The 23305-nt window shown below is 40.1% G+C and overlaps 2 protein-coding genes across 3 annotated transcripts; one reads left to right on the forward strand and one right to left on the reverse strand.

Moving 5' to 3' along the window:
• Positions 1 to 6511: 6511 nt before the first annotated feature.
• Positions 6512 to 8305, reverse strand: LOC134219758 (peroxisome assembly protein 12-A). Of its 2 annotated transcripts, none has more exons than XM_062698623.1 (5): positions 8037 to 8305; positions 7799 to 7974; positions 7234 to 7727; positions 6720 to 6941; positions 6512 to 6649 (listed from the first exon to the last, which is right to left on the reverse strand). In XM_062698623.1, the coding sequence occupies exons 2-5, from the start codon at positions 7919 to 7921 to the stop codon at positions 6535 to 6537; spliced, it is 954 nt and encodes a 317-aa protein (XP_062554607.1). In that variant the 5' UTR covers positions 7922 to 7974; positions 8037 to 8305; the 3' UTR covers positions 6512 to 6534. The 2 variants fall into 2 exon arrangements, with proteins under 2 accessions (XP_062554607.1, XP_062554606.1); XM_062698622.1 differs by having other exon boundaries at positions 7799 to 7979; positions 8037 to 8304.
• Positions 8306 to 9970: 1665 nt separating this feature from the next.
• Positions 9971 to 21603, forward strand: LOC134219757 (alcohol dehydrogenase class-3). Its single transcript, XM_062698621.1, has 3 exons — positions 9971 to 10080; positions 10146 to 10227; positions 20115 to 21603. The coding sequence occupies exons 2-3, from the start codon at positions 10207 to 10209 to the stop codon at positions 21225 to 21227; spliced, it is 1134 nt and encodes a 377-aa protein (XP_062554605.1). The 5' UTR covers positions 9971 to 10080; positions 10146 to 10206; the 3' UTR covers positions 21228 to 21603.
• The last annotated feature ends 1702 nt before the right edge of the window (positions 21604 to 23305 follow it).

Consider the following 23305-nt stretch of genomic DNA (forward strand, 5'->3'; position numbering starts at 1 on the left):
AAGTCAGTTATTTTGTTTGCGGTCTTCGGTACTTTTATTGTAATTAACTGAGTCATCGGTAAAAATATCAATTTTGACAGTTGGTTTACTGGTATCCCAGTAAAACCATAATTTACTGAACAAAAATTGTAAAAATAATTACCGAACAGCGGAACCCTGGCTAAGTGTGATTATTTTCTGTACTACACATATATCTCCCATTCCAGAATGAAAACCTCACTTTGAAGAATAGAAAAAGGGTCCCTATTAGATTGAGATTGGCAACGTACTTGTACTAGTCCTTAACTGTTCATACTAAACTAAACACAAACACAGATCGTGCTTGGACGGACAATCTCGTTTTGTTATCACCGATCTGCATGTGTCTAGTCCTGGTATTGGGTGGAACTTTAAATAAATTTGACCCGACTGATCGAGCGTCTGTTCACCAAGGAGATGTGGTTCCAACAGCGTCTGTTCTGGCATCCAGCGGCTGAGTATGAAATGCTATTCCCCGGAAGCTATACTTAAGATGGCAGCCCCATCCCGGTGGATAGGGAACCTTGGGCCAACAACCTACTGTTCCCGAAACATCAATTTGTTCCAGAATCCTAAAATGAGAGAATACGGACTGATTTCACAGCAACGACGCGAAACAATGGACACGAATAGCAACATGGAACGATTTAACCCTAGTCCAGCTGGGTAAATTGGCCGCATAAAGCTTGAGATCCTGGGACTGAGTGCAGTCCATTGGCCAAACTTTGGAGAACACTGAACGCCATCGGGACAAGTTCTGCTAGCTGGCTAGTTGGAGTTGGCTTCCTACTAAGCGCTCAGGCACACTCTGCGCTTATGAAGTGGGAACCTATAAGTGAAAGGATAATCGTTACCAGATTTAGAACACGGGTCCGAAACCTTACTATAATCCAATGTTATGCGCCAACCGATGCTGCCGATCTGCAAGACAAAGAGAACTTCTACAGTCAACTCAATGCCGTCGTTGATAGAATTCCGAAGGGTAATATCAAGACCTGTTTGGGCGACTTCAATGCGAAGATCGGATCCGACAACTCGACGCCATGGTCTCGGAGAAATGAGCGAAAACGGAGAGCTGTTCGCAGAATTTTGTGGTAATAACGACATGGTGATGGGGGGATCGCTCTTCCCTCATCGACCGGTTCACAAGGTAACGTGGGTCTCCCGTGACGGCTTTACAGAAAATCAAATCGACCACATCTGCATCAGCCGAAAATGAAAACGGAGCTAGCCTTCTTGATGTACGGAATAAACTTAGTGCCGATATCGCGTCTGATCATCACCTCCTCATCGGCGAAATACGCCTGCGCATTGCGCGAATACGTCGGCACGAGCAAAGAGTTGGACGACGATTCAACACACGCCGACTGGAAGATGCCGCGGTGAAACGGTCCTTCGTTGAACTGGAGACGCGTGTTGCAGATATTTCGGAAGGTGGCAGCGTGGAAGACCAATGGACCGCCATCAAGAATGCCTTCATCGCCACTACACAGTAAACTCAGATTACTGGGGTCGGTAAAATTTTACCGGGTTTTCAAACAGCTGAACGTTCGGTAATCAACCCAGTAATTTTTTGGATTACCGAACGCTCAGTAATTAAAACATAACATGAACTGTCAAAAATTACAATTTGTTCGGTAACAAATTGACGACGTGTTCAGTAATTTCATTACCGTGAATGTCAATAAACTAACAGGACGTCGGTAAAAGTTTAACAATATTTTCGGTAAAACTTTAAATGTATTACCGATCAATCGGTAAATAGATGATTTTTTTTTTGTATCGAAATTCAAAATAGAAAATAATATTATAAATAGAATATAAGTAAGTATTATGTTCAACAACAAATGGGATATTTAATGTGAACATCTTGGTGGAAATGACGCAGTTCTAGAATCGCAATGTCTTTTTCCTTTGGAAAGGAATTAAGAAAGAATAGAAAAAAAGGAAGAAGGAATTGCGATCTTTGAATCGCAAAGTTTAAGAATTTACGATTCACTTTTTCACTCAAAATGCCGGAAAACATTATTTAAATGTTGCTAAATATTTATAGTTATTCTATTATGTTCCTCCATCCTTCCACAATGTTCCAACATTATTTTATTCTGAATCAAAGATGAAAATACTTTTGAAAATATCATAAATATGTAAACTCAAGCAAAACCACACTAGGAATAAAACCGTAACATATCGCAAATGGCGAATAGATTTGTAATCAAGTTGCAATTGCTGGTTAACAGTTGTGCTCGGTAATTTTGGAAGTATATTTGATGGGGTGTTCAGTAGAATTCATTTTTTACGGTCAGTCTCAGTATTTTTTTACCGTACAGACGAACAAAAACTAATTGCCGAAGCAGTCAGTAGTTTTTTTTGCGGTCTTCAGTACTTTTATTCCCATAAACTGAGTCACCGGTAAAAAATATCAATTTTGACATTAGGTTTGCTGATATCTCAGTAAAATCGTAAATTACTGAGCAAGATCTGTAAAAATTTTTACCGAACAACAGAACCCTGGTTAAGTGTGTAGCGAGAACAATCTGGGCGAACTGCGCACCAAGAGAAAACAATGGATCACCGATGAGACCTGGAGGAAGATAGAGGAGCGAAGAAAAGCCAATGCCGCGATAGAGCGATCAAAAACCAGAGGAGACAAAGTCTTAGCCCGTCAACGATACTCGGCTCTTGAGAAGGAAGTAAAACGCTCATGTCGACGGGACAAGCGAGCGTGGGCAGACTCTCTGGCCGACGAAGGAGAGAGAGCCGACGCAACCGGGGACATTCGCCTCCTCTACGATATCTCACGACGCTTAAGCGGGGCGAAGATGAATGCAACGATGCCTGTGAAAGACGCGGATGATCAGTTATTGATCGACACAGCTGACCAGCTGAAACGCTGGTTCGAGCACTTCGAACAACTTTTTCAAGTGCCAGCCAGGCCATCACCACCTCGGCATGATCTGCCTAGGATCCGACGTATAACACGCGTCAATACCGAAGCTCCATCACTGCTAGAGATTCAAACAGCCATCCAAAGCATGAAATCGAATAAAGCCCCAGGGGTCGATCACATATCAGCCGAGATGCTCAAAGCTGACCCCATGACATCCGCTCAACTTCTGCATCGTTTATTTCGTAATATCTGGGACACCGCAACTTTCCCGGTCGACTGGATGCAAGGTATCTTAGTGAAGGTGCCCAAAAAGGGTGACCTGACTGTATGCGATAACTGGCGAGGCATTATGTTGCTGTGTGCCGTTCTCAAAATTCTATGCAAAATTATCCTAGCCCGGATTCAGGAGAAGATCGATGCGACTCTCCGGCGGCAGCAGGCCGGATTCCGTGCCGAAAGAACCTGTGTGGACCATATTGTCACGCTCCGCATCATTCTGGAGCAGGCCAACGAATTCCCTTTACTTGGTATTCATTGACTACGAGAAAGCTTTCGATGTCTCAATCACGAGAATATGTGGGGCGCCCTGAGACGCAAGGGGTTCCTGAGAAAATCATCGGCCTCATCGAAGCACAGTACGAGGCCTTTTCGTGTAGAGTGCTGCACAATGGGGTCTTATCCGTCCCTATCCGGGTCGTAGCTGGTGTGAGGCAAGGATGTATTCTATCACCGTTACTGTTCCTCATCGTGATCGACGAGATGCGTAGATGCGATTGACCGTGAACCAAACCGTGAGCCGCGCAACGGCGCTCTGATATGCAGAGTAAGCTCAACGACCTTGCCGAGCGCTCCTCTTCGGCAGGTTTAGTCATCAACGTCAACAAAACCGAATCGTTGGATGTAAACACGGTGACTTCTTCCAGTTTCACAGTAGCCGGGCAACCAGTGGAGAATGTTGAAAGCTTCCAATATCTTGGTAACCAAATGGCGTCAGACGGCTGAATCAAGATCGACATAGGCGCATGGATCAAGAAAGCAAGGGCTGCTTTTGCGAGTTTTAGAAATATCTGGAAAAACAGGCATATAAGTGAACGCACCAAAATACGAATTTTCAACTTTAACGTGAAATCTGTGCTGTTATTTGCTAGCGAAACATGGTGTGTATCAGTAGAGAACACTCAACGGCTGCAGGTGTTCATTAACAGATGCCTGCGGTATATAATTCGGGCCTGGTGGCCTCACAACTGGATCTCTAACAACGAGCTCCATCGTCGTTGTCACCAGAGGCCGATAGCAACAGAAATTCTACGTAGGGGCGGAAACGAAATCTGTAAACAAGTATTAGACTGGAACCCAGCGGGACATCGCAGCAGAGGCAGACCCAGAGGCCTATGGCGGCGAAGTCTCAATAAAGAAATAAAAGAAGTCGACCGAAATCTAACCTGGCAAAAGGTTAAAGCGATAGCCGGGCAACGCTCAGGATGGAGATCTTTCAAGTCGGCTCTTTGCACCACCGGAGGTGTACAGGACCCATAAGTAAGTAAGTAATCACCGATCCGAACATCTAACGTTTTTTCCTTTTTTGCCTTTTATATAGCACTGTCACTAATTCAAGACTACACACATAAATCATCACTTGTCATAAGACGAGTTTGTACAATCCCATTGAATTCCACCACTTAATTGTATCTTGACAGATACGTATTTCGATTTCAACAGTAAGGCCGTCTTCAGTGTCTCGTACTTGACTCGACTTAATCGAAAAAATACTACTCTTCAACCTCAACTCTTCAACCTCAACCTTGGACCTCACTTTTGAACTACCCCTTACATACATAACTACTTTTGTGGTAAAAGTTCGTTTTTGAAAGGATCCTACTGTATGAAAAAGGATAAAGATTTTTTTTACTGAATTTAATACAAAACAGAAATGTTTATTTGTAAAGTGTCACTTTTTTTAGCCGACACTGTATTTTTTACTTCAAACTCGAATCATTGCCTTGTTATGCAACGATGTTGTAACTAAGTTCAAAACTAAGCCCGGATGCAGCTTTATAACATATTAAAAACATATTTGTTATGAGTAAGTTATTTTAACATAGTTATAACCGTTTTAGTAGCGTCAGAACGCAGGAAGAACAAACTTAATTGGCGCTTAGATATTGCATGAAGAAGAAGAAGCAGAAAGATGATAATCGGAAAAAACTCCACGGGAAACCATACGAAGCAGTTTTTAAAACTCTTCTCAAAAATTCTAGAAGCAATTTAATTAAAAACGGTAAGCAGTACGGGGTTGGTTGGTTGTTGTTTTAAAAACTTCTTCGTATGGTTTCCCGTGGAGATTTTTTCGATTATCATCTTTCTGCTTCTTCTTCATGCAACATCAAAGCGCCAATAAAAATTGACGAATTTTGCAATCAGTTTCTTGTTGGCCACGAACAGCTGAGGATGGGAAATCAAGTGATGGGCCTTCGCAGGTACGAAATATGACTGGCATTCGCCGACGAAGAACTGCTCAAGTAATTTCTATTCGTTTAAATTATGTACGCCGAGTTCAGAAGTATAATCACTTTGTCATTGGTGCATTATAATTTGTGCCATTTCTCATATATCGAGCCTAAAAGATTTCAAAAACCTTTTTCCAAAGATTCATTACAGGCACAGACTTGAATGTATCAATTTCAAAAAGGAGTACCCTTCAGTACGTCGAACTGAATTCTATTGACCAGACTGAAACCGCTAGTTATTTTTGCTAACATGACAATTTCTTACTCCCATAAACCTATTTTTTTAATAGTTTTCTTTTTTCTGCAAAAATGCGATTATTAACTTGTTATATTTCTGTCAATGGATGTATATCATGTGTGCTGCCGCATTTATATAACATCAATAAAACACTCACACTGTTAGTTATGGTGAATGTTATACTGAAGTCCAGGGAATCAATATTCGAACAACGCCTAACAATATACTCTTTGTCATCAACAGAGTTTATTACTGACAAACGCACTTCGCAATAAGCCTTTATCAGAACCCGAACACAATATGACAAGAATCATTTCCATTGCATGCTCTGATTTTTCCGAAAATACGATGCTATTTTCGTAATCAGAGTTAGACTCTCGAATATTTTCATAACAGCAGAAACTACGATAGCTTAAAACCGAAATTTGCTGTAAAGATAATGCAAAATAACGATATGAAAAGTTAGCAACAAAATTTTCTTCTTTTTTGTTTCTGACAAAAAAAAATTGTATCTTTGTCATTATTATCTCCGACAAAAACAAAGCTTTGTCGTTGATTCTCTTTTGTTCTCTTGCATCCAAGAAAAATTGATTCCCTGCTGAAGTCACATATATTTCTTGTTGACAGAAGTACAACACAGAATAATTTCGCTCAGAAATGTTTAAACAAAAAACTTATAAACCTTTTCTATAACAAAGTGCACTGTATGGTTGGTTCTCCCGATGGAATTTCATAGCAAAATGTATACATTGAGCTGCAATAATGCAAAAATGGCTGGAGGGTCCACTATTGGTTGTGGGTCCACGGTTAGGCACTTTACCCTATTCTGTTGATATTATAATATAAATAAAAAAAACGTTTTCATACAAATCTTTAATCGGTTAGATGTCGTCAAATATCCTAACAAGGTCGTTAACAGTCGCTGGATACTTTGTAACTAAACATTTGTTCTCTTTCTGCAAATGTGCTACGATACAACTGTAGCAGTAGACATATCTGTAACGAAATATTTGCCATTCATTAATTACTATATTATTCAGAACCTTCCGCTAAATTAATATATTACCCTGATATCGAAATGGCCGTGGGAATCACCCAGCGCTGCAAACAGATAGGACAAATACCTTTGTATTTTGCACTATTCAAGTCCGATGGTGGAGCGTTCGGTATCGGAAGCTTGGAAAGGTCCCCCATGTTCGCTTCATTCTGCCACCATTCAATAAATTGCAGGAAAAACGCCGATAACTCCAATGTCCTCAGCATAACAGTGCTCAGAAGAGTAGCAATTCTGAAAAAGAAGGTATTTTTTAGATTATATCCTATACTGCCCATGATCGCATATTTGTTACATTTGCATTTTGATTAATTTTGTAAACCATTTGTCAATCCTCCCCACAAGTTCAATCATTTCCAGCTTACCACAGATAAGTAAGATAGTAAAGCCTATTTTAGTGATGTGGGATTAGATGCAGTAAATTGAGATTTCTGAACGATTCACAGGCTTTTTACAAAATCAACAAAAATGCGAGTGTTACAAATATGCGATCATGGGCAGTATAATACTAGTATTAACTACTTACTTCACTTGACCACCTAGAAATTCTCGAATGGTCCATGATTGGTCCTCTTCTGCCAAATAGGTGAGCTTCAAATTGAGCACCCTCAATACAGGAGAATGCGTTGAACCACTGCCGGCTAAATAGGTTACGTATTGTAACAATCTGGCACATTCAAAACATGCCTTAAGATACGGCATAACGCGAGTCAGCAGTAGTTTGCTTCCTTCAACCGGTTTTCCTGCTTCGTAATCATCTTTCCATTGCTGTAAGCGTTGTTCAACTTTACGGACGACGTAGGGAGCTATAACCAGGGTCACCCATGACCACCGTTGACCGGTTCGATCGAGGATTTGTGTTCGCGATGAGATGCGCGTAAGTCCGTAGAAGACCTCCGATAGTGAACCGCCCTTGTGTCGCAGATAGTAGCTCTGGACAATCCAGTTGAATAGCAAATAAACCTCATCGTAGTATCTGACAAGGACACCGAATGTATTGGGTTTTATGGTAGCAAGGAACTGAAAATGTGTGACAATATTAAAAATTAATTACAAATGCAGATGTCATATGAAGGAAACAAAGTACCTACATTGGCTATTCTTTTCAATGCAGGGTAAAAAGTTGCATTCAAAGAATCAGCTGCTACGACTTCGAATATTGAAGGGCGAGCCTCTATACTATTTTGTGTTATATGAGCTCCTTTTGCTGCCATAGCGGTTGTTCACAGTTCTGTTACCCGTGTGGATGGATCAAAGGTCATCTCACCTGTTCTGAAGAACGTATCTTCGTAATGCAATCAAAACAGACATAGGTTAACTAATACCTACCTATCTCAAAAGTTATCCACACTGATAAAACCAAAGTTAATCAAGAGGTTTCTTTAAATTATGCCATAATAATATGCTGTGTTTTCTGCTTTCAGAGCTTTGTCCGTGATATGAATCGTTTTCTGATAGGCAAAGTCAAGGCTACTTCACCAGATGAAAGTTAACTTACGAAAACTTTAATGGCAAAACCTTTGTAAATAAACAATCCACTGATATCAACACAATTATAGGGGATGCGGTGAAAGAGTACGGGCGGTCCTCTGTCCTCACGGTCCTCACAGATAAGTGAGCATGACATTTGCGCAAAAAAAAAAACAATATTTAACACAAGGTAGGTATAGAACATTTTATTTTAATGTAGAAAAACGATTCTAAAAAATCTTGGTCTCAAAGATTAGAATTTTGAAAACCGAAGGAATTCCCAAGACCTTTACATAAAAAGATATTTACATAAAAATGAAGTTTAAGTTTTCTCCGTAATAGCCTGAGTCGTTTAAGTTTGGTCAAAGTCTTAATTCAGCAGATCGATTTTTTGTCATTTTATACGAGATTTTATATTTCATTTCTTAAAACCTTCGTGTTTAAATTGACAAAGAGTTTTCCATTCCGATAAACCTGTGAAAATAATCTGCATATGGTTACTGTGGATGCATACGAGAATGGCAAAACCATCATTACACTTGTCATATAAGAATAGTTAGTAATATATCATTTCCAGCACCATCATATAACATTACAGTTCTGTGTGGTCAAAATTAGATAGGGGAAGGTGGTCGGTTACATAACACATGTATGCAGGGTTTGAATCCAAAGTAGAATGAGAAAATCACTTATCATATCTGTATACAGTCTCGATAGGTAGCATACCGTGAGAGACGTTTCTCGGTAGCTGCTATGATAATGAACTGATTCGGGGGGCTACAGCTGATAAATTTCTTTTACTAAGCCCCAATTGCGGGACATTGCGACAACAGACCCAACAGACCAGTGCCGGCAACCGACCACTTTCCCCTATATTTTACGTGTCTTTATGGGGTTGCGGATGGTATTCCCGGCACTGGCTCAAAAACCAAAGAGAGAAACATTATTTTTCCAAAACTCCCCCGTAATCGTGTGTGCTCACTTAAGAAATTACGAAGCAGCTGTAGTTGAAATTGAACTTGAAGATACCACGGGACTGTCACTTGTATACCTCCACCACAGTGTGTTTCGTAGTCAGCATTGGAAATTCCGCACTGACAGCCATAAGGATAATCACGGGAAGAAAAGAGATAGGTGCGATCCACACTGACAGTTCCATAAACGAAAAGCAGAAGAAAAGAGACTGCATCTATACTACGAAAACACAACCAAAACATCAGACCCCCGGAAGATACCATTGCGGCTTTAAAGTGATGTGCCGAAGCGCAATAAAAGCTGTCGGGAATATCTGCCGATACCCAAAATCCCATTGAGCTTATTGGCGAACAAACGTTGCATGAAGAAGAAGAAGCATAAAGATGATTTTCGAAAAATATTGCACGGGGAAGCATACGAAGAAAATTTTGAAACTCTTTTTAAAAATTCTAGAAGCAATACAATATGAGAAATTTCCGACCCCGTACTGCTAACCGTTTTTAATTAAATTGCTTCTAGAATTTTTAAAACGAGTTTCAAAATTTTCTACGTATGCTTCCCCGTGCAATTTTTTTCGAATATCATCTTTTCTGCTTCTTCTTCTTCATGCAACATTAGACTGCCAATACGGTTATCACACTTGATTAAAGTCGAAATCGACACGTCTGGAATTGAATAGAGATAAAAATATCAGTAGGAAATTTGACTTTTATACTGACATTCTAAAAAATTGAATATTTTTTAACGATTTCTTTTCATCATAAACTTTTACGATTCAGAGTTTGTTATTGATTACCTTGTCTACAACAAACTTTGAATCCAAATGACCTGTTGGTTGTGCGTTGTTTCGTCTGTCTTTTGCACACGGCACTGATTTTTTATTTTGCTGGCACTACCAGTTATCATCTACTTCTTGAGATAGCCGGCAGTGAGTTAAATGCGCATAGATTATTATTAACCGGTATCTAATTTTTTTTCATAAATTTCTTCCAGGCGTGGTGGTCGAAAACTATACGTTTCTACAAAAAGACTTTGTGAGAAAATCGGTGCAAATATGAGCAATACTGCAGGACAGGTTAGTGCAATAGTGTTGAAAAGGAATCTTTCCATGTCTTTCCAAAATGTACATAACCGTCAAATTGTAATCTGGGAAAAAAAATTTTTTTTTTCTAAACATTTGACCCTATTGCTTTTTTTACCTTTTCATAATCCATACGCTTAAATCGGGTCAAAAGATTAATCTGGAATGATGAAATCAGCCCTTAGTTGTTTTAAAATTAGTACCAACAAGCGGAAAAGTTTTTTAATATAAATACACAAACTATTTACAAAAGACTAAGTGAAAGCAGCTTGATCTTAATATGTTAAGTATATTATGGGCCAATTTTCTTACAGCAGCGTTTAGTTCGTTTTGCCTATTATGGCGGATGATAACCAATTTGATGTTGTTTTAGACGAGGAATCGTATTCCATTGTATCCTATTCAAACTGCGACGGATCAATGAATACCCTAAACTAAACCTTATGATCGATATGAGAATGTAGCGGTTTTTTCGGTTTTCCAAAATTGTTGCATACATTTGTATAAATTCTCATGATACATCTATTATAGTGATACATTTTATTATCTATATCGTCAGTAGGTGTGACAATGACTTGCAACTTATGAGTGATTTGCGATATATTTGATATGTCTAGACTTGGGACTTCAAGATCGAACATTCTTCTTCTTCTTCTTGGCATTACATCCCCACACTGGGACAGAGCCGCCTCGCAGCTTAGGGTTCATTAAGCACTTCCACAGTTTTTAACTGCGAGGTTTCTTAGGCAGGTTACCATTTTTGCATTCGTATATCATGAGGCTAGCACGATGATACTTTTATGCCCAGGGAAGTCGAGACAATTTTCAATCCGAAAATTGCCTAGACCGACACCGGGAATCGAACCCAGCCACCCTCAGCATGGTCTTGCTATGGAGCCACGCGTCTTACCGCACGGTTGAGGAGGGCCCCAGATCGAACATAGCACAACTGTTAGGTGTGAGTAAACATCAAAGAACTAAAGAACAAGAGCCAGCGTCTCTCGAAAGTGAAAGTTAATTCAAATGATCTGATAATCTCTCATATAAAGATTAAATAATCCATATGATCTGATCTCATTTGAATAATCATGTTTCTACCCGAACATGCTTGAAAGGAGTTTTGACAATTTGATCGAATATTACAATCTTCAATTACAATAACTTTCCAATCACTAAACTTCGCCGATTGTTCCGAACCGTATTCTCTTGTTGATCCTTAAAGGCTTAGAATCTCTCGTGGCACTTGGACGATGATCAGCCAACTCTACTATGAAGAACAGACGCTGTTATTAACCGTACTTCTTTAATTGTAGACAGGCGCTCGGTGGGTTGGTGTTGGGCAAATACATGCAGCTTTTTATAGAAGTTCAACAGAGTCCACTGACAAACCCCACCACATATTAGGCAAGACCCACGATTTGCAGTGGCATAGTGAAGGATCGTCAAGCCCTTGAATATAGTCCCTGCTACCTCTACATTATCTAACATGAAATGGCGCTTAAAACGTTGCAAGTTTTTCTAAATATAGGTCTGTCCACTTTCAAAACAAGTTCAACATCAAATCCTGTTACTGAATATAAGAATTCGTTATTAAAAACATTTGGAAAATTCCAACTAGGATAGACAGTGTCCAGTCGATTCCGGCCCAAAGGCACGCATTCAAGTATGACTAAAGTGATCTGATGTTGAGTGCAGTTGGCCATCACATTCATCGCATTTCATTTTCTAATCATTACGAGGTATAGAGAATATAAACCACAATTTTCAAGAAAACTTTGATTGCATCGTTCTCGTAAAAGCGCAAATATGCGCAAGTAAATCACTCACTAAAAGGTGGCACTAGGGTCATATTTTATTCCCCCATTTACAGACGAGGGGACATTAGGTTTGAGGGACCATTTTATAGCGAAGAATTGATGTAATGACAGTTTTTCTTCTTCAACTTTTGGATATTAATCTTCGCGTACAAAACCAACCAAATTATCGAAAAGCTAAGGTTTGAAGCTTTGAAATGGTATATAAAAACCTTATATTTGGAGAAAAATTGACTTCATAACATACAATCACATACAATTCAAACTAAGGAATGATTTTTTTTTCATCAGCTTTTTTCACTTCGCCAGCCTATATCTTTTGACTGAATAAACATAGCGCTTCAATCGGAAAATAGATTCTCTCATGTAGAGTATATACTTTCATACCTACCTGGATACCTGGTTAATTACAGCGTCGATACAATTATGTCTGGCGTATTGTTGAGCTCCATAATCGTCGGTCTTGGGCGATGTTTCTCCAGTTTCCCCGAACGTTCAGGGTCCCCAGGTCCAATTCCACGTGCAGCCAGTGTGTTCGTGGCCTTCCACGAAGTCACCGGCCCCTATCTGGTTCTCTGTTGAATATTGTTTTCATTATTCTTTCTTCCGACATTCGCACTAAGTGAACAGCCCGCTGAAGTCTGTCGTATTTTATACGATTCACAAAATTTACTTCTTTGTATAAGGTACACTGGGGGAAGTGGAAAAGAAAAAAATCGATAGTGCATGTTTGAATTAGTGTAAAACCAGTTCAAATGATTTAAATGCGTTCAATCAAAAACAGTCAATTTTGCATCAACTATGCGGTAATTCATACCATTTTGTTCGCTTGAAATTTATGGAAATATGTTTTATAATTAGGAGTTGTACCCTAGTGGGATGAGGTAAGTGGAAAACCTATGTTACCTTGACCTTCAATAGTGATGAGTAGTTAGGGTATGATGGGGCAAGATGGGTCGCCTAAGGCAAACCCTGAATATCTCAAAACAGAAACATGTTAATTCAACTTTTCAACATGGATCTATAAAAATAGCTCATAATCTGTAAGCCAGGGGTATGAAATAACAAAAACTCCACTTTTTATTCCATTTCGAGTCATTAAAGTAGAAGTCTATTTTTCTGTCAATCAAAAAATGGCGGGGTAAGATGGGTCAAACAGCGGGGCAAGATGGGTCACCTTTAAATACTGCAATTAATATTGTTTTTATTCCCAATATTGAATTACACGCAGATAGATAGCTTTATTGTCAATGTTTATATTGAATAAAAAATAATGTTTAAACCTTGGATGATGAAATGGCTCTACATTTAAAAATGTCTGCAAATTCTTATGAAAACAAGCCGTCTAAGTATAGCTTTCTTAAAAACAAAAAAATAGACATTTTCAATAAACAAATTAACATCATTATGTCAAAAGTAACCTTAAAATCAAGCTCTATCTGGAATAAGGGCGAATGTCGCAAGAGAGAATTCTCTTCGCCGACTTCCCCTCTTTTAAATTAAAGTGACAAGCAGATGATTTCGTTGCGGTTTTTCCCCTCAGAACGAAAGAAAACAATGAAAACTTGCATTCTGAGGTGATAAATCGCGATGAAATCCTCTGCTTGTCACTTTATTTAAAAGAGGGGAAGTCGACGAAGAGAATCCTCTCTTGCGACATTCGCCCTTTTACCAGATAGAGCTTGAAATGATTAAACCAGCAATGGAAAATATGTTTTGAATACGAACTATGCCCTTCAGTATGCGCTGACCCATCTTGCCCCATTTGTAAGTTCACGTTAGAATGTCTAATTTTCGATCAAATTTATTTATTTCAACGCAGTTAGTATAACATCACCTACATTACTTATAATACGTTCACTATGTTACTAAAAATGTTTAAATTTCACATTACTCGACGAGATTACACATTTTGTAGAAAGTGTGTTTCGCATAAGAAACAATGATGGAAAATATTTTACCTTGCCATACTCTACCAAAATAAAATTTTATCATCAAATCGAGTGATAATAAAGTAGAACCAAATTATTCCTCCTACAAAGTCATAATCACCACATTAAAATGTACACGATGCCCAAAAACGGCCCTGACCCATCTTACCCCGTGACCCATCTTGCCCCGCCTAACCCTACATATAACTAATATCAATACGATAATTGCTCTGAGTATCTTTTGTGGAATAATTTCATTACCTTAACGGAATAGATCCTCAAGGAATTCTTGTAAAAGCTAGGGGAGGGCTGGTTTTGCCTTCGCGAACACTAAGTGTACGTAAAGTCTATATATTCGCCCCAAAGATGAACTTTCTAAAGGAAAAATAGGATTTACAGGGTTATAAACTAATCAACTTAGTTTAACGAATTGAGATGATGTTTGTATGTGCGTATTTGTATGTATGTGTGTGCGCAAAGCACGTACAAAATTATCAGCTATTCTTAAGCACTTGTCCTTGACCAATTTGATGGCAAACAAAATTGCCTTCAACGGCGAAACAAGTTTTGAATAAAATTAATGTGAATTATACCATATATTTACCTATCAGTGCTATTTTTAACTTTCTTATACATTTTTTCATATGTAAAATATGTGAAAGGCATCAATACCGAAAGGTGGATTAATCAGGCATTTTCTCATTTATATGAGTCCAATCACCACTGGAATCACAATGATAACAAAGAATGAACATATTAAGATTCACAGCAATCGAAATAAACCCTGGAGGGAAAAAAATCCGTGATTAGAATATTATCCACTTCCCCCGCAGTGTTTGATACCTGGGGTAAGTGTAAAATCTTCGAATTATTTGCTTTCTTGGTACAAACCACTACCGATTCAATGTTATTAGTTTTATTGTATTATAATGGTCACCTGTGATATCAATTCACTTGAAAAAAGAACAATTGGTGCAAATAAGAATTGATTTTATGAATGCAAAAATCAACTTTTCGCGAATCCTAAAATTACAGTTCTAGCGTTAACTGTGTTAGTGTATGTATTATACAAATTTCAACATAGTATTAGTCTGAACATCAAAGTATACATTATGCGTTATGATGTGGTAAAAACTGTAAAGTATGTACAATTCCAATTTTTCGTGTCGATTTTTACACTTACCCCAGTGTACCTTACTTGATACAGCTCATGGTTCATGCGTCTGCGCCACACACTATTTTCTAGTTTCCCTCCGAGTATTGTACGCAGCACTTTTCGCTCGAAAACCCCGAAAGCTCTCCGGTCCGCTTTTTTTAATGTCCATGCTTCATGTCCATAAAGGGCCACTGGTAGAATCAGAGTTTTGTATAGAGCAAATTTCGTTTCGGTCTGCATGTTGCGGGACCTAAGCTGGTTACGTAATCCGTAAAAGGCCCTATTCGCAGCAGCAATACGTCTTTTTACTACACGGGAAACGTCATTGTCACATGTCACAAGCGTCCCAAGAAATTTTAGTTACCAGATAAAGATTGTCGCTGTCGTCGCTGTCCGGAACATCTTTTGCTGGCGAGGATAGGGGATCCAAATGTCAATGAAGGAAAAATACATACGATTTGACAGTTAGGTACCACACATGTTTTGGACAGCAGAACCAAGGGAACCGAAGCGACAATATTTATCTGGTAACTAAAATATCTTTTGTTCCAAGGTAAACATATTCTTCAACAACTTCAAACACATCCCCATCAAGCACTACCTCTGCACCAACACCACTAGGTCTTCCCCTATCTCTACCTGCCACCATGTACGTTGCCTGGGTAGAGTTAATGGTTAAGCCCTGTTAAGCCTATCCTCGCCGTCTCCCTCTTCAGTGGGACAAAAGCCTCCACTACTGCTCTGCGATCGATTCCAATAAGGGGCCGTACACATATTACGTAAGCACTTATGGGGGGGGGAGGGTTTCGGTCAATATTTTACGCTCCATATAAATAAAAAATCATTTGTATGAAAAAAATCTTACATGGGGGGAGGGGGGTCGAAAAACCCAAAAACTGCTTACGTAATAAGTGTACGAAATCTAAGGTCGATGTCGTCCGCAAAGCCCAGGAGCATATGCGACCGTGTGATGATAGTGCCGTTGCTCTGCACGCCAGTTCTACTAATCCAGCTTTCCACGCTCGGTAATGGCGGCTTACCGCTGTGTAAAAATCAATCGGTCACTGTACTGTTTGACACTAGCTGGAGGAAAGCTCACTGGCGTTCCTGGATGAGGGGAAGGGAAAAAAGGCCTTTTCGCCAGTGAGTTTTCCTCCAGCTAGTGTCAAACAGTACAGTGACCGATTGATTTTTACACAGCGACAAGCCGCCATTGCCGAGCGTGGAAAGCTGGATAGCGCCTTCGAGTGCAATGTTGAACAATAAATTCGAAAGCGGGTAGCGTAGCACAACTGTTAGGTTTGAGTATCAAAGAACAAGAGACAGGTCTCGACTGGTTATTCATATGATGATGATGATACTACCATCTATTGTAGCAAGGCACCTGCCGATAGCATTGGCCATATTTGACAAACGATTTGATCATGATTATACTATTGTTTGTATTTCATCAAACTCCTGTATGAAGGGCCAAAAATGGGTGGGGCGGTTCCATAAGCAGAAACACCTATGCGAGTCCACGGAATGAATAGAGAATCTCCTTCCAGAAGAAAGTTCGTACATACAATAATACAATGCGATACAATCTAACCCTCGTTTCCCAGATTGACCCAATAGATGGGGAGAAGAGCCCGCTCTTCCCTCTGCACGACTGGTATCAAGAATGATGATGCCGCGTGCACCCCAAATTGACCTTTCTGCGATAGGGCCTATTCGCCAACACACAGAGGGACTTGCCGACGCGAGGCCTACGCCTGCCCCAGCCTTGACGAGGACCCCTTTCCGTCCTCGGGCTCGAAACCCCCCCGGTTGACCGACGCCGCGAAAGCGACGATACCATGTTGTTCTTCGCGCGGCCACTTGTTCGATAAAAGGATCGAGTTCGACCACAGAGCATGACCACCGGTATGACCCATGAAGCCGACTCCGATCCCTTGGACCACCTCTTATTTGCGCCTGAACTAGCCATCCTTGAGTCCACGCGCCACCTTCTGTGTAGCTCCGAGACGATTTGGGCGATAGCCGATAAAACGGCGTTCCAGCCAACTTCATCTTTACACATCCTCCGAACTAGGTTGTCCGGGGTAGTGTCCAGACCACATGTGGCAAGCATGTGGTCACGCATTGCGCGAAAACGTGAGCACACGAACAACACGTGTTCCGCCGTTCCCTCTAAACCTGCGCACACCAAACACTCGGGCGAGGCCGAGCAAGCCAGCTGCGTTACCTGCACTTTGATTTTGCAGCACGCTTAAACGCCGGGCACATCGAACCCCCCATGGGGTGCTTGCTGTTCACAGCTTTGCTGGAACAAATCAAACAATTGGGAGGGTTCGTGCAGTATTGTGCCTTATGTCCCTCCAATCCGCAGCGTCGGCAAAGATTGCTTCTGTCAGGGCCTTTGCAGTCCCATTGCTTGTGCCCCGGTTCCAGGCACTTGAAGCAAACTGCGGGTTGCTCGTATATGCGCACAGGGCATACCGACCATCCCACCTTGACGCTCCCTAACTTGACTACCTTGGAGGCGTCCGCTGCAGATAGCCGAACCAATGCTACCTGCGTCCCTGCCGGACCTTTCCGTAGCCGAACGGCTGCGGCGTCTCTACTTCACAATGTCGCCGCAGTGCCGTGACAAGCTCTTCGACTTCAGTGATCTCGTCCAGGTCTTTAACCCTTAGATTCACCTCCGTCGTGAGTGCCCTCACATTGACCGTCTCGCCTAGGACCTCCTCCGCGGAATTTAGCCTGTGGTATGAGTTATTGACAAACTAGTAAATGATGGAGACCGGATTGCTAAATGATCGAGAACATACTTGCTTTAAACATCCTGAGCGCTATCGGTCCTAAAGTCCTAAAGAATAATCAGAGCTCTATTCCTTTAGAATCCCAGAAACGTCTATGATTATTCTAAACACTCCGATTAACTTTGAAATCACCATTTGATAACGCACAGATTCTTGCCAGTCAATGACTTCATATGTTCCTACCATAATCATGGGTAGGACAATGCTTTGACTGTCCCACTAGACTGGCCCAAAATGCACGAAATCCTGAATTTCAAACCTTGCACCCTTAAATGACAGTTTGGGGGTCCCAGAAGCTCCCCTGAAAATTTCAGCTCATGGGGTCCAGGGTTTGGCGTGCGCAAATGGCTCAAAGTTTGTATGGGAAAAGTGATCCAAATGTATGGAGAAACGCAACCGTTTCAGTTTTTTGCTTCTAGGTGGCGCTGTAGTCGACGGATTCCTGTTGTGGACAAAATGTAGAACCTTTCTTATATAAGGAAGCGACTGGTGAAGACCGGATGTAAATCCCTTTGAAATTGGCCAAGTTATAAGCATCCAAAGTCGAGGGTGTCGAGCATGTCCGGCGTATTCGGTGCCGTGCGAAATTAAATGCATGATTATCACGCAATCTCGCGAATTTTTATCCGATTGATAAATACTTTCCGTACTCTGTACAGTAGTGTAGGGGGTGAATAAGGGGGGGGGGGATTTTTTTTTAGTAGGAGAACACATCCGGGATATTGTTCGATGTTTAATCTCGCAATTTTCTGGCGTCGTTTTATCTTCGAGCTAACACGCTAAACAAATTTACTCAAAATTGACATAAATTGAAGAACTCAAAATTTGGTCAAGTTTGGTTTATGCTATAGTTTAGAGTTCAATTTTCGAAGCGTGAATGTAAATACACGAAATAAATTAAGTACTTCTTCCATTTATTTTGTTAGCCTCAAATAAAAATATACAGCCATCCAGTTCCAACATTATTGATATGATCCCTCAAAAGTACCTTATATTTGGTAGGATCGTTTCGTATAGAACAATATTGGACCCATTTTATTATTTCCCCTTTATGGTGACCAATTTTAATATAGGGTATTCAGAAAAATCTATCATTTCAGGAATTTTAATTTTTCATAAAATTGTAACTCCCAAATCATTAGGCCTATTTGTTATACATATTAACAAATCAAATAAAAGCTCTTTATTTCTACAGGTATACCTCGATATAACGTAACTAATTTTTCAGTCTTCAAATCGTTGTATCTCCAAAACCACTGGTCCTGCAAGATAAATGTGCTTCTTGCTTTTGTGAAGTGATATTTGATCGTGCAAGTGGAATACATAAAATGAATTTAAAATCTAAGGAAGAATTAAGTATGGAACTTGTTGTTCCAATTGAAAGTTTTAAAGGTGTAAAGTTGCCTTCAAACGGTGAGTTGCTTGGTCGGATGCGTTTTATAATGAAAAAAAAAAAAAAAAGAATGAGCTGAAATTTTCAGGGGAGCTTCTGGAACCCCCAAACTGTCATTTAAGGGTGCAAGGTTTGAAATTCCAGACTTTTCACTTTTTCCATATAAGCTTGGGCCACTCTACTGTCCCACCCAGGCAAATTCATGCGTAGGACATGTCCTACTTGTCCCACCCACTCCCGGCGCCACTGTGCTTTATCGATATGAACTTGTTTTGTGGTGATTTCATTGGCCATTTCGCATATAAAGCACTAGTGCGACAACTGGTGCTATAGCCACAACTGGTACATCCTATATGTATATAATGGAATTCTCTCACCAAGTTTCAATTCGCGAGAAAGGACCTTTCTTCAACACCAGCTAGTTATTGATCTATGCTGTCTTTAGATACCAATAGTTTGTCAAGAAATATGCCGGTTAAAATCGGGGAAAATTCATCTTTCTGGTTCACAGATTGAAAAAAAATAGACTTCTTGATTTCGTGTCTCGAACGTTTATTCATATGAGCCAAATAATCTGATAATCTTATACATATATAAAATTTAACTCTCTTTATTTGAATCATCGGTTCTCTACCCGAAGATACTCGAAATGGGTTTTGATAGTTTGACCGAATATTACAATATAACACTACAAACACTTCATTAGACATACTTATAGAATAAAAATCATCAATAATTTAGAACATTGTTTCCCCATACATTACAGTTTATATTATTTTTCAGGTTATCAAATGCAAAGCCGTCGTTGCGTGGGAGGCCAAGAAACCACTCTCGATTGAAACCATCGAAGTTGCACCGCCGAAGACCGGAGAGGTACGAGTGAAGATCTCGGCTTCCGGTGTGTGTCACACGGATGCTTATACATTGGGTGGATTTGATTCAGAGGGAGTTTTCCCAGTCATTTTGGGCCACGAAGGGGCCGGCGTAGTGGAGAGCGTAGGTGAAGGCGTTACGAAGTTCAAGCCGGGAGACCATGTGATTCCTCTGTACATTCCGCAATGTTTCGAGTGCAAGTTTTGCAAGAGCCCGAAAACCAACCTCTGTCCCAAGATTCGTGCGACGCAAGGAAAGGGTCTGATGCCCGATGGAACTTCTCGTTTTACATGCAAGGGTCAGCAGGTGTTCCATTTCATGGGGACCTCAACCTTTTCGGAGTACACAGTCGTAGCAGAGATATCTCTGTGTAAGATTGATGAAACAGCACCATTGGATAAAGTTGGTCTCCTCGGATGTGGCATAGCGACGGGATACGGAGCTGCTCTCAATACTGCTAAAGTCGAGAAAGGAAGCAGTTGTGCCATCTGGGGACTGGGAGCAGTTGGATTGGCTGTCGCTATGGGATGCAAGGCTGCTGGAGCAAGCAGAATCATCGGAGTCGACATTAATGCCGATAAGATAAAATTGGGCGCACAGTTTGGCTGCACGGAGTTTGTCAATCCCAAAGATTACGACAAACCTATCCAAGAAGTGTTGGTTGAGAAGACAGACGGAGGTTTGGATTACACCTTTGAGTGTGTTGGCAATGTGAATACCATGCGCGCCGCTCTTGAATCGTGCACCAGAGGATGGGGAGTTTCGGTTATTGTTGGAGTCGCCGAAGCTGGGCGTGAAATTGCGACACGGCCCTTCCAATTAGTCACGGGTAGAACTTGGAAGGGAACGGCTTTTGGTGGTTGGAAAAGCGTTGAAAGTGTACCGAAGCTGGTTACCAGTTATTTGAATAAGGAGCTGATGGTGGATGAGTTCATAACTCACACGATGCCGGTCGAAGACATCAATGAAGCATTCACGCTCATGCACGAGGGTAAAAGTATTCGATCGATCGTTAATTTCTAAATTTCAAATGAGAATGGTGATAAATTGATCAATACTGGATCCTTATTTTTTTACGTAGCATCTAATAATAAGTTCCTGTATGTTACTTGAAGCATTTAAACACAGCTTATTTCAATCCATATTCTTAACCATGTCAACTACTTGTGATGGAATTTCACAGGAAATGTACTATTGTTTAGAGCGTTATTGTTGGTTAAGGGTCTACTATATGACAATTTACATCTTTCTTAAGTGAAGAACTTCCGTCAGTGAAGTATTCACGTTAATGGAGATTTAGAAAAAAAAAATACATCTTCGTTTATTTCTACTGGTTCAATTTATATGTATTTCTGCGCATCACTTTGGTATCAATACAAAAATGTATTTCTTTTGATAATACTTTTTCGTATTTATTGCATCCGAAATCCATTCTCCATAATAATAAGCACACAGGAACTTGTAGATTGAAATTTCATCGGCCAAAGCACACATGGAGCTGTCCTTTAAGTTACAAAAAAATCTATTGGGTTATGCATTCATAGTCGAAGTAATTTTGGACAGAATAGATTCATCTAAAACAGTGATCCATTCCAGCATTTTGGGCGTATTTGTTTCCGCAGTCTACGTAGTGTCCAAATAGTTTTGTTTATTTATTGTCTCGAATCATATTTGTAGTCAGTTCACAAGTAAACTTAAATACTAAATTATTTTACATTTTATATTACATTAGGCGAACAGACGGCTTTGGCAGGTTTTGTTCTATTATTGGCAGGGGGGTTTTTGTCGACCGAATTTTATGAAATTTGGCCACAATATTCTTTGATATGCAAAGAATGTTTGGGCCAAATTTGAGCATAATCTTCTTCTTCTTCTTCTATATACATAAAAATGAATTTCTGTCTGTCTGTGCCTTATAGACTCGGAAACTACTGAACCGATCGACGTGAAAATTTGTATGTAGAGGTTTTTGGGGCCGGGGAAGGTTCTTAAGATGGTTCGAGACCCCTCCCCGCTTTGGAAAGGGGGGCTCCCATACAAATGAAACACCAATTTCTTCATAACTCGAGATCTAATCAGAAAATAAATCAATTTTAGGCGAAACGAAGTTCGTCGGGTCTGCTAGTCAGTCATAAAAAAACCCTTCCAATAATAGAACAAAACCTGCCAAAGCCGTCATTACCCCTATATTAAAATCATTTTATATCAAATTTTTAATTCAAATTCACGACGTTCTTTCAAAGTTTCAATATTAATCAGCATACTCGAGCTTTGTATGCTGGTAAAAGAAAAACAGACCATCCTAATATTTGAAGTCGATATAACAGAAACTTTTTCTATCGACTCAATTTGCTTTTTACCCGATTGAACCACCTTGCCAATCTTGTGTCCGTCTCTATAGTTCATAACCTCTTTTGTGCAAACGAGTAACCACAGACAAACATACATAACACATTGGATATTTACTCATCAAATTATTCGTCGCACAAACACTAACGACACAAGCACTGACATAACACAAACACTAACGACACCTATTGACTTGGGCAAGTTGCGAACCAGATGGCGGTAGTGAGCAAACGTCAATTTCGAACAAAACCTATGTGCGTGCCACGGGTGATCGCTTGCCAACTAATGATTATTCACTTGTCATAAGACGAGTTTATACAATCCCATTTAATTCCACCACTTAATTACCACCAACATAAAATTAAATATTAAAATAAAAATCTTGTAGACCTCCATGAAGAAGGCCCAAACCAAGGGTCGAAACGTCGGATGTAGTAGAATCACTCCGCTTCACACATTATATGACCAGAAAAGCCAAAACAGAGGGATTATTTGATCTTAGAAATGCTGGAGGAGCATATTCCATAATATTCATGATTTTGCCTTAACACGTTTGTTCTTTTCATATAACAAACTTTAGAAGCGAAGAAACACGTTAAGGGGGCACACCACTCGCGATACGGAGGCGGCGGACAACTTTCATTTTTGTTGATTCAGCTTTGCTGCGTCGCAGCATGCGTGAAAAAATAAAAATGACAGTTGTGCGTTGCTTCAAATTGGACAGTATTATTATGGACTATGTAGAAAGTTTT

Source organism: Armigeres subalbatus, chromosome 3 (assembly GCF_024139115.2).
Source record: "Armigeres subalbatus isolate Guangzhou_Male chromosome 3, GZ_Asu_2, whole genome shotgun sequence".
NCBI classification, from domain to species: Eukaryota; Metazoa; Arthropoda; class Insecta; order Diptera; family Culicidae; genus Armigeres; species Armigeres subalbatus.

Coding starts and splice junctions, on each gene's coding strand:
- LOC134219758 (XM_062698623.1), bottom strand. CDS start 7,921: ATGGCAGCAAAAGGAGCTCATATAACACAAAATAGTATAGAGGCTCGC. Junction 6,942..7,233: donor TTTCTAGGTGGTCAAGTGAA/GTAAGTAGTTAA, acceptor CTTCTTTTTCAG/AATTGCTACTCTTCTGAGCA. Junction 6,650..6,719: donor ACGGCCATTTCGATATCAGG/GTAATATATTAA, acceptor ATTTCGTTACAG/ATATGTCTACTGCTACAGTT.
- LOC134219757 (XM_062698621.1), top strand. CDS start 10,207: ATGAGCAATACTGCAGGACAG. Junction 10,228..20,114: donor TGAGCAATACTGCAGGACAG/GTTAGTGCAATA, acceptor ATTATTTTTCAG/GTTATCAAATGCAAAGCCGT.